The 12,500-nt window shown below is 46.7% G+C and overlaps 1 protein-coding gene across 8 annotated transcripts in view; it reads right to left on the bottom strand.

The window, feature by feature from the left end:
• uvrag (UV radiation resistance associated gene) overlaps positions 1-12,500 on the bottom strand; it is a 48,654-nt gene that overhangs the window by 5,008 nt on the left and 31,146 nt on the right. For all 8 annotated transcript variants that reach the window (XM_047804819.1, XM_027158481.2, XM_047804820.1 and 5 more), the window contains one exon: positions 2,341-2,432. In XM_047804819.1, the coding sequence (XP_047660775.1) occupies positions 2,341-2,432 (92 nt within the window). The remainder of the gene's footprint in view (positions 1-2,340; positions 2,433-12,500) is intronic.

Below are 12,500 nucleotides of genomic sequence, written 5' to 3'. Positions count from 1 at the left end.
CAGAGTTTTATTTTTCCCAGAGAAAACATTGTTCACAGGAACTGGGTCACAGCTTTATCCACACAGATTGAGAAAATATGTTGTGTGTGTGTGTGTGTGTGTGTGTGTGTGTGTGTGTGTGTGTGTGTTAGAGAGAAGGAGGCCTAGGTTGCATATTTCACAGATTAATTTCTGAACCTTTGATCCGTGAGCCAGAGATCACACAGATCAGCGCTTTTCCTCTGGGAACGTCCCCGTTTTTCACTCTGGATCTGTGGTCGTTCTCAGAGATGCTGCTGAAGCCTGGCTGCCTCGCTGCCTCGCTGAGTTACGAAAGTTTCTGTAAACAAAGGCTCAGGAAGCGCTTCAGAGGCAGAAAAACATCAGACTGTTGCTGAGATACTGACATGCCCTAAGCCCCGTCAGGCCCAGAAGAATAAAGCCACTCCATATTACAAATAACTGGGATTAGTGTGAGCCTCTCGCTCTCCTGCTCCGTGTCGGGGTTTCTCAAGGGGTTTCTCAGGGGGTTCACAAGCTGTCTGTTGCCCCTGGAAACCCCCGATCTAATCATTTCAAGCTGCATTTCGACCCGATCCGATCACACGTTCTTTAAAAAAGCCGATAGTGCATCACGGTGCTGAGGAAATATATTATAGTATCAGGAAAAGAACAGCCCACGCCCTCGATCAGCCTGAGCAGGGCTGGGGCAGGTACGGCTGGGGGAAGGCACACGGTGAGATGATGGCGAAAGTATAACGCTGAATATTTTACATTCCAGCTCCTGCGCTGGAAACCCGATCTGACCCGGTGATCCAAAGGTGAGGGAGCGACACATAAGGGCAATAAACCACGTCTATAACGCAGGACGACAGAAGTGCGACCGAGTCGAGTCGAGTCGAGCTCCAGACACGCTGAGGAGCACTGAGACGTAACTCAACACAGAAAGGAGATCAGAAAGATGTAACTTACAGCTGATGGTTTTACACAGAGGAGGCGTGAAGAGAAAACACTGACGTTCATGGCAAACTGTGTGTGTGTGAGTGAGAGTGTGTGTGCGTGTGTGTGAGATGCCTGCGGCGATGCTGAAACTTCCTGCTTCACGCTTTAGCAAATCACACTATTAAAAACAAAGAAAAAAAACATGCTGGACTTCCACTTCCTGCCCCACTTCCTGATTTAGAAGAGGCCAAAAAAAGGTCAGAAGGTCACGCGTTTCATCTGTTCCCACTTTGTTTAAGTTGGCCTGCTTCCTTTCCAAAACACAGATTATTAAATTAACGCTGGAAAGGAGGCCGTTCCCCGGCGCTGAACCGCGACCGAGCCGAAGCCGGATGAAGAAAGAAAGCGAGGCAAGAAGACGTTCAATCCGGAGCCGCTTCACAGCTCTGAAGGGTTCTACGGAGAGATCCGATAAACATGCTTTCCATTTCTCTGGCGTCACGTGCGGCGCCGCTGATAAACCTGCCACGCTCAACATTCGTCTCGGAGGTCATTAGGCTCACATGACGGTTCTGGCAGGAACGCTATCGATCGATCGGCTCTGGAAAGGGAAACCAGATGGATACAAACGAGTGAAGGAGCTCGCGGTTTGACTGGGATTCAGAAACACAGAGAACCTGGTTCTTCATTTCACGTTCACGTGTCTCACAGAGGCCACGTTTATGGACAGAAGTCCTGACAGAATAAACACACGTGTGTGAGTCGTTATAAAGCTTATAAGTCTTCTTATGTCTGAAACCTGTTTCTGTTCCTGTCACTTCACTCCAGTGGACCTTATTATTTTAGATAAATGTGTGTGTGTGTGTGTGTGTGTGTGTGTAAGTGAAACCCTGCACAATGTACAGCTCACTTTGGGGTTTTAGTATTATTTTTATTATTAATATCACTTTTAAATACAGACGAGTTTGAGAAATCCCACAAGGTTTAATTAGGGTTTGGGAGCGGACTGGATCATGGACTGGATCACGGACTGGATCAGGGACTGGATCAGGGACCCAGTATTCCATGTTCACTGCCCTTCAGGACACTGTGTTTCCATCATATACATGGAGCTGTATCCCACGCACTCAGCTATTCCTTACAGCAGCCCTATTACCCCAACATTACCCCAGGGTATTTCGTACCCTGCTGTACTCCATACATTTCCCAACCTGTACATGGACACACTCCTCCACATTACACCCAATAAACAAAAAAGTATAAACCGTGTGTTAAATGTACACCAGTGTTTCTGTGATTTCTCTCTTTTCCTCCTTAAAGCCGTGTGAGAGAGCAGACACGAGTGTGTGTGCTTGTGAGCGTGTGTGAGTGTGTGTGCGTGTGTGTGTGTGTTAGTGAGGAAGAGTTTGTGTAACTCACCATCTGACCAGCAGCCCGTGTTCTAGGAAGTTCTTGAGGTTGGGTAAAGTCTGGCGCAGATCCGGTGTGGAGAGACCGTGCTGGTACCGCAACTGTGTACACACACACACACACACACACACACACACGATCAATGTCTAATCAACATCTGATATTTAAATTTAGAAAAACACAATCAAGTTGCTTCACATAATTAAACTTTTACACACACACACACACACACACACACACACTGATTAAACGCCTTTATTTCCTTATTATAATTTCTTCATCCTCTTCTCCCACACATGTTCGTCTCAGCTCTGTCCAAGCCGCACTCTTTCCTTTAGGAAATGTACAGCTAATTTTTCTTTTCCTGCGTAACAGTGAACACATTTACCACCAGGACACCGAGCTCACGGGCCTTTCACGCTTCGCACGCCTTGACTTGCTTCTGTCCTTCTTTAATCTGGAGCCAGATTTATTAGAATCAGGGCTCAGGGAGCAGAACAGGGGAATTTGTCGTCAGAGGATTTCTACTCGCTTGATGTTTATGTGATTTATCGGCACGTGACAATTTAAAGGATTTACAACACTGTAAAGCTGCGGGTGTAGCTCAGGAACCTCCACCAGAGAGACTAAGGTGCATACAGCTCCTCTACACTCCAGGAGGAGGAGGAGGAGGAACATCTGGCTGTGATCGAGAACCTGAGGAACATGAAACCACGTGTCTGCTTCCCAACCTCAGACTGATTCCTCCTGCGACAAACATCACTCACCTCCACAGTCTGGGAGTTTAGTCTGGAGGGAAAAACGGCAAACGTCCAAACACAGCGCCACAGCTCCAATTTTATACACACACACACACACACACACACACACACACACACACAGACCTTCATCTGCTTTATTAACTGTTTACAGGCTTGATTTGGACAAATATTTAAAATGTTAAATATTAAAAGTTTTCCATTTCAGCTGTGATTTAATGCACAATGCTGAACTGGTGGAACTGAACAAGCTCTCAGCTGATACACATCATTCAACACAGGAATGTGCTGCAGATTTGACTGAACTTCTGACTAAAACACAGAAAAACAGAAAGGCAGAGAGGAAAAAAACACACACACACACACACACACACACACACACACACACACACGCGCGCTCCTGTAACCCTGACCCCGAAGACAGGACGTTCTGCTTGGAAGACTGCAATTACATTTGCAATTATAAAGAGCCATACAGTAGATCAGTTACACACACACACACACACACACACACACACACACACACACACACACCTGTATTACAAACATGTGGCCTCTCTGACCTGTGTAATGTTAGTAAAGGCTATGAGTGTGTGTGTGTGTGTGTGTGTGTGTGTGTGTGTGTGTGTGTGTCTGTCTCTCTCTCTCTCTCTCTCTCTCTCTCTCTCTCACACACACACACACACACACACACACACACAGACAGACAGACACACAGACAAAGGAGCAGTGTATACTGGTTTATATTTATTGTACTATTCTAGACATCCTCCCAAGGGCAGCCTTAATATCTGACATCTTTAAGTGTGTGTGTGTGTGTGTGTGTGTGTTTTAATGTCTCTCTCAGATCCAGTCCCTCCTTCCTCTCAGAACTTTATCAAAAGCAGCAGCTCAGCTCCAGGACTGGATTGGTGCTGAAATGGTTGACTGCTGCCATTCGTTCAGGTTTAAACCCAATCCTCGAGCTTTCCCAGCACGTCTCAGCGAGCTTCCGAGACGTGAGCCAGCGCTGATCTCACACGGCTATAGGAAGAGGAAGAACACACACCTCCCTGACACGGCCCTAACCATACACTTACAAACCTACGAGTCGCTGATTAGATTAAATCCAAAATGTAATTAACATTCACAGAGATGTGAGCGAGGAAAACTGGAGCATTTTCCGGGCAATGAGTGACTTTGGAGTGTGAGATCAGATCCTGATTAAATTACTGTAAACTCTTTAATACGGCTGTAGAGTTCAGTTAAACCTCCTAAACCCAGGTGTGGAAGGGAAGCCATGCTGAAACATGTGGGCTCAAACCAGAGGGTGTGTATACACACACGCGCGCACACACATACAGACACACACACAGACACACGCGCACAGGCACACACACACACACACACACAGACACACGCACACACACAGACACACACATACAGACACACACACAGACACACGCGCACAGGCACACACACACACACACACACAGACACACGCACACACACAGACACACACATACAGACACACACACAGACACACGCGCACAGGCACACACACACACACACACACAGACACACGCACACACACAGACACACACATACAGACACACACACAGACACACGCGCACAGGCACACACACACACACACACACAGACACACGCACACACACAGACACACACAAACAGACACACACACAGACACACGCGCACAGGCACACACACACAGACACGCGCACACAGACACACATACAGACACACACACACAGACACACATACAGACAAAGACACGCACACAGACGCACACACACATACAGACACACAGACAAAGACAAACACACAGACAAAGACACGCACACAGACGCACACACGCATACAGACACACAGACAAAGACACACACACAGACAAAGACACACACATACAGACACACACACAGACAAAGACACACACAGACAATCTTACTTATAAAGACCACAGCAATCGCATATTGCAGAAAAACACACACATTCTGTAAGGTGTAAATAACCAGATTTTCTGAACACACACAGATCATATTCAATTCAAAGACAGCAGAGATCTAAATGCACAAATAAAGGAATCATTTTACACACACACACACACACACACACACACACACACACACACACACACACAGGAAAGAATCAGAGTGAACAGGAGCACATATGGCCAACAGGCCTCGAGGTGCTCCAAAAGCTCTTCTTAACTGTGACACATCCATAATTCAAAAACCATTCCTGTACTTTCTCTCTCTCTCTCTCTCTCTCTCTCGCTCATTCCCTCTCTCTCTCTCATTCCCTCTCTCTCTCATTCCCTCTCTCTCTCTCTCTCTCATTCCCTCTCTCTCTCTCTCTCTCATTCCCTCTCTCTCTCTCTCATTCCCTCTCTCTCTCTCTCTCTCATTCTCCCTCTCTCTCTCTCTCATTCTCCCTCTCTCTCTCTCTCATTCTCCCTCTCTCTCTCTCTCATTCTCCCTCTCTCTCTCTCTCATTCTCCCTCTCTCTCTCTCTCATTCTCCCCCTCTCTCTCTCTCATTCTCCCCCTCTCTCTCTCTCCCTCATTCCCTCTCTCATGGAACCTTTTCTAGACAGATGTATGTTTGGCAGACAATGGAGTGTTTTAGATTGTGAGCTGTGAGAAAAGCAAAATGGACAGATACAGATAAATAAAATCCTGACCAGTTTTCCTACATGGGGAGGAAGCTGTACATTACAGTGAGCTTACAGTAAACCCTGCAGTGTTTTCACCTCACTGAGGTGTGTGTGTGTGTGTGTGTGTGTGTGTGTGTGTGTGCTTTATGTTCTCTCATTAACCGACAGTCCAGTAAGAGCTGCACGGATCAGAAGACTTCTGTAGAGAGGTTCTGTAGCCAAACCCTTGTGAGAAGCAGTTACAGACGAGTCCTTCTTGAGGAGTGAAAATGAGGCGCTGAGAGAAACGAGGAATAAACAGCATTGTTTGAGCCGACGGAGGCCACGCCCACTTTTCCTATTTACACATGGCATGTTACAGAAGTGCATAAAAGCTTAATGAAAAACAGCGATGGTGGAACAGTTGATGCGTTTGTGTGTTTTTGTGTTAAACTGCTGCAAGGTCACCGCACGCATGAAGCGCCGACACGACCTTGGTCTCCTGATCAGGCTGACAGCAGTATAAACTCCCCCTGATTGTGTACATTTGGTAAGAATTATGATGATTTTCAGAATTTATTTAGAACGTCAATGAGAAACAAACAGTGATTAGCGCGAGTGCATTCCAGAAACTTCCGCAACATTTACCGGCTCCAGTGATGCATCGGCCGACGAAGGAGAGCCGCCACATTACGCTCTCATCTCGTAACGTGAAGCGACGGTACACCGTGGCCCGGGTTAGAAATGTTTAGGGCAATTTAAACAAAGATGAACAGAACTGTGTCCGCTGCTGTAATTCGGCGTGGTGTCTGAGGGCCGATCGCAGGAGCGTTCAAACAAAATCACAGCCGTAAACGGCCGAAGCAAAACATTTCACCTTCAAAAAGATCCGTTACGGAAATCGTTCTCTTCAATTACTTCCATTTTGTCTAAAGAAAAGTAAACAAGTCGCTCGTGTTCCCGTTGACCTTCCCGTCCGTGGCGCGTCTCGTCCTTCACCTCTGCCGACACCGATTTACCGCGTCACCCTAAAAGGTTAACAGTCGTCTTTTTGACGTATATCGCGAGCGACGTTCCATCTGAGAATCTCCCCTGTAATGAAGCGGCTGCATTCAGAGTGACATCATTTCAGGCCCAGGCTCTTGTCAGCGCCCGAGTCATGGCGCTTCAGCTCGCCTCAGTTATTGGCATCAGCTGAAAAGTGTTTGGCCAGCTGCTGGAATGAGGAGAGAAGTAGATGAAGAGAGCATCTCAGAGAAGACTTTTCATCAGGAGGTTCACCTTTCCCAGCGCACCACTAGTTTTTTTTTAAATCCAGACCCCGGAGAGACCGAGGCCTTCAGAGGCTCCGGCGGCAATTTACAATCAGAAAAAATTAATCCGGTCTGAGACGTCGAAGAGCCGCGGCCTCGACTCGGACGGGATGGGCAGTGAAACGGCACATGTGGAAGGAGTTCTCTGTTTCACAGGTTACCCGAGTGTTTCACGTCCCCGGGGAAAGCAATCAAGGCGTCCGGATGCTCCTGACTTACCCTATGCAGGTGCAGTACGAGGGAGTCCACCCGGACTTGGGGCCCTACCGAAGTCACACACCACACTCCGTATGGAAGGAAAGTCAGCTTCCATTACTGTTATTCCGTGTTGGTCAGCCACAACAGGTTTAACGTGTCTCCGTGGCCACTGGAGTACAAGAGCTCTAATATTTTTCACTCAACTTCGGTTTGTGAAAGACGGAGAGAAGTCGTGCTGGGAAACTTGCTGAAATCACAAACGTTTAGTCTCGTGCTGACGGATAAATTACCGAGGAAACTCCCGAGATATAATAGAAGCCAAGCGATGGAAGACATGATGGGCTTTGGTTTTGGACATTAGCTCTGGTCACTGCTAGCGCCACACCATCCCTGTACACTAACACAATCGTGTTGTTCGGTTTAAAATGTCAAATTTGTCGCCGCTTCGTTTTAGTGATGATCAATGAACCCATTCCAGAGGTGTGAAACCCAGCTCTCGCATCCTGCTGATGGCCCGTGTGGTGCTCATAAAGACCTAAAAATAATGTAAATGCTGAAAGAACTGAAGCGTGAACCTCTGGCCCAGAGGACTTGCTAATGTAAAATGCAAAACCCAGGCCTGTGTAACACTAGCAGAAAGCAGACATGCATTAAGTCTCACGAAGTCCCCATGCATTATGCAAACCTCACACATGTTGCCTTTAAGACAGAGTGGCACAGAAGTGGCGACGAAAAGCGAAGGAATCGAGTTCTCTCTCTGATGCCAACGCATATATTTGAATTAATGGAGGACTCGTCTTTCACGGGGATCACCTTTCACCCGAGTTACCCCGCCGTAGCTGAAGATTATTCTCAGAGCCAGTGTAAGAGGATCTCAGGCAATAGTGAACACAGTAAAGATGGCCACCTCGTCATCAGATGTTTACGCATGTTTAAGTGCAGACAGACTTCCTGACTTGGACGCAGGTTCAGCGGAAATGCTTGGTGTAATGCAAACCGTACGGACTCACGCTAACACACGCTATTGTTCGCTAGCCTTGATGTAATTAGCCATGAAAACTACAGATGGACTGCGGGCACTGGCTCTTGTCCACTCAGGCCTGTTGAAGACTCTGTTCCAGACGTCCACCACCATGTCACCAAAAACACCACAGAGACTAAAAGACTAGCACAACAAGGGGATGTTTGAGAGCACGCCTTTTTTATTCCCCTGAAACGTCCCACCCCGTGAACAGACACGTGCCCCAAATGTCTGCCGCACGGTTATTTAGATGCTGTTTCCGAATTCACTCCAAACTCCCTGCATTACACACACACACACACACACTCACACACACACACACACACACACACACACACACACACACACACACTCACACACTCCTCATTTTAATACACAATGATTGCTCAGATCTTTGTTCCTGAGGAGGGTGTGGCTGAGCTTAATCATCATCATCATTTACAGCATTTAGCAGACACCCTTATCCAGAGAGACTTACATATTTATCTCTTTTTTTATATATACAACTGAGCAATTGAGGGTTAAGGGCCTTGCTCAGGGGCCTTGCTCAGGGGCCCAGTAGTGGAAACCTGGTGGACGTAGGAATCGCACTCACAACCTTTCGATTGGTAGCCCAACACCTTAACCACTAGGCTACCACATCCCTACCATATCTATAGCCTACCATATCATCATCATCATCATCTTCAGATAACGTGACCATCACATGCTGTAATGTGTAGCTGGAATAACTAGTAAAAAACCCTGGAGGTGTTGCTTCTGTAAAAATCCCTTTTTTTTCCATCTCGGTTATGTTGTGAGACGACAGAAAAGGGAGAAGTGCGAGCGCTTCTTGGAACGTGGTTATGCTAAAGAAAAAGAGCAGGAGGTCTGTTTTCCCTCAGGATCTCACACGATCCATCCTGACACGTCGGTTCAGATGGGATTTACATTACCTGCTCGGTTTATAGGAAGGAAGAACACGTGCCACGTGAAGTCGGATAAAAACGACCGGTGTCACGGATTCGGACTTAAGTCCTAGAGTTACTCTGGGAACGAGAGAGCACATGGATCCGGTCTGAACTGGTTCATGAAGGATTTAAATGTGATGTGCAGAGAATAAAGAATTCCATTATATTAGGACCACAGTGAGATAGTGGGAGTAGTGACACAAACAAAAACATTATTTCAGGTCTTAAATTCTGTAATACATTTCATTGGCTTTAAATCCCGGAAGTTTCGCCTCCTGCGCTAGCGGTCGGATTTGAGGAACTAGCATTAACGCGCGTGTAACGTGTTATATTGTGCACGTAGCATCTGCTGTCAGGTTTATTAGCATGATACACAACTTCAGGGCAAGTAAACTAAAAGCCCCTGGTTGTGAGTATGATGTGAGTTCAGAACTGGTCAGATCGGGCGATTTAATTTAATTGAAGCTCCGCTCTGGCTGAGCCGGGACTCCTGCAGCTTTCAAAGAAAAGACGGAGAGAGTTAAAGGAGGGGTGTTTTATATAAATAGAGTGGATATGGAACAGATGATATGACACTCGTACTCTGGGACACTTTAAAGCACCGGTGCTGTGATGGTCTTATTCCTCTTGACGTTTCCTGTAGCCGTACGCGAGAGGGATAAATCTGAGTCCCTTTAAAGCATCTCCGGTTTCAGCGTGTCGCTGACCCCCGTCACGCATCTTCCCCTCCACCCGATCGCTGCTTTCATCCCTTTATTTCACTCGTTCTCTCTGCACCATGGGTGATAATGGAACACAGTTGTGGCTCGCTCGCTCATCAGCTCGCCTTTTAATACGTCAAAACGTTGTGGAGGATTACAGAGGCGCCCAAATCCTCCGCGCATTTACAGTTACAGCAACCGCGAGCTGAGACCTACAGGAAATCTTATTAACAGACCACCAGTGACAGACGCCCTGACTGATCACAGCCAAACACACACACACACACACACACACACACACATTTGTGTGCTCTGTGATTCTAATTGCAACTGATGTGTTGCTGAGAATCTTACTGTGCTACAGAAAGGAATTTAAATTCAGAAACCTTCTGTAAAGCATCTGATAATAATAATAATAATAATCATCATCATCATCATCATCATCGAAACTGTAGAGCATTTAGACTAAACGTGTCCTCGTAGTTAAACCTCCGTCCTCCAAATAAACACTAAGACAGAATACAGTACAGAACTGCAGCATTTCACAACAAACACCACTTGCTTTCAGTGTCTAACAGAAACACCACCACAAAACATTCCTATTACGCAGTAAGCACCGATCTCTTGCACCGAACACCAACACCTTCCTCATTCTAAGCTTCTAGAAGCTTCCCAGGGTAAAGTCACAGCACACGCACGCTTAGGTTGGTGATGATTAGTGCAGTATCAGTGGTGCACAGTGACACCTGTCGAATCCTTCTGTCCGTGTCACAGAGCCTCAAACCCACCCATGAACCGTGAGCCAGTAACACTACACCCTTTTAACCCGAGGGAAGAGAAACTCAACACCGGCAGGGGACACGGCGAGGAACAATCAGCCTGTTAACACCACAGCAACGACTCCACACATCCATCTGAGCAGCTGAGCCACACTCGACAACAACAGCACTACTAATAATATTGGGATGTTTGGTGAAGCTAATAAGGCAGGATGCAGGCAGTTTCTACATCACGTTGTTACACAACATTTAACTTTTCAGCTCTGATTACCCCAAAGGGTCATTTGGCTTCAGATCGATCGAGGAAATGCTTTTGCCGAACAATAACGCTAATGATAATAAAATAACGACGCACAGCGTGCGGTCATTCGTGGCTCTCGCTTTGAGCAGAACTGCCAATTTAAACCATTAAACCCTGACAGTCTGATTCGCGCCAAAAGTCTGGGGTGGTGTTTTATTATCGAGGAATAAAACGCGTAGCGGGGAAGTTTTACGAGGGGGTCGTTATGATTCTGGAGCAAGGATGAGTTTCCATGAGGGAAAAGAGGGAATTAAGAGGAGAGGGAAAAAAGAAAGGGGGAAAAGAAGGGTTGAGGAGAGAAGAGCCAAGCAACCCCACACCTCACCTTAATACCCCCTCAGCTGCTTTACCCAGCTCTAATAGCTCTAATAGAGGGGCTTTACTACTGCAGGAGGGCTTTCAGAGAAAAAAAAAAAGGTTAAAGGTCAATCCGTCAGCATTCCTGTCTGCTTCCCTCAGCAACACAAGTGCACTTTTTTTTTTTTACCCCCCAAAAAATGAGGCCTACTGAAAGTTTCGGCCGTTCACTAAACTACACATGAACCCTGTAAAACCCTGAGAAGGAGGAGATGTCATCAGGACAGGTGGGACGTGGTGGAGGTGCAGCAGACTGAAGTTCAGGGCAGGTTTATATGATGGTTTAGACACGTGAAGAATGTGAGGCTGAATCCAGCCACGGCTGCTGCGTGTTTACGCCGTGTAGCTGACGAAAGCCCTCTGACAGCGTGCTGTTGTGTGTAATTACAGCCCCGGACCACCGGCGGGAAGACGCCGTTGTTCTTTGGCCTTCGTTTGGCATCACAGGTTAGTGTTGCTGTAGAAAAAAGCAGCTCAAAGACACAAAGCTCATCACACACTTCTCTACTCAGAAGATCAGACTGAGACGAGATCAGACAGGAGTGTGAAGCTCTGCTCAGGTCCTGAATGACAGCTTTAAGGTTCTCTCTCATGTGGAAACTCTTTCCAGCTGAATGACTGCTACTGCCAATTAACTAATGCCAATTCCTGTAGGACTCACTCTGTGTGTGTGTGTGTGTGTGTGTTTGTTTCTGTTCCCACCAGGCGAATGAAGCAGTGGCCGTTTTAAAGCTCGCTGGTGTTTATTTAACAGCCGCTTTCATTAACCACTCAACTGTAAAACCATTACTGAGAAACGGAGCAGAGGAAAGACAGAAAGGGAGAGAAGAGAAAAGTAGGTAAAAAAAAAAGGGAAGGAAGGTCCCTCTCTGTTCTGTATACATCTGTAACAGATGTTGTGCGTAGTTCGTCTGCATGCAATAATATTTAACTCCGCACTTCATCACATGTGTGTGTGTGTGTGTGTGTGTGTGTGTGTATAAGTGAGAGAGAGAGAGAGAAAAGAGTAAGTTATCTGTGACATGTTAGAGGAAAAGTCCAGCGCTCAGGGCTTTAGGGTGAATAAAGTATATCCACACACACACACACCCCATCATCATGAGCATCGTCACCTCCATCACACGTCAGGATTACTGACTGCTGTAAGAGCACGTTGCTGT

The sequence above is a fragment of the Tachysurus fulvidraco genome, chromosome 20 (genome assembly GCF_022655615.1).
Source record: "Tachysurus fulvidraco isolate hzauxx_2018 chromosome 20, HZAU_PFXX_2.0, whole genome shotgun sequence".
Classification (NCBI taxonomy): Eukaryota; Metazoa; Chordata; class Actinopteri; order Siluriformes; family Bagridae; genus Tachysurus; species Tachysurus fulvidraco.
The sequence above is the reverse complement of the archived record's forward strand: the minus strand, read 5'-3'. Positions and strand labels throughout refer to the sequence as shown.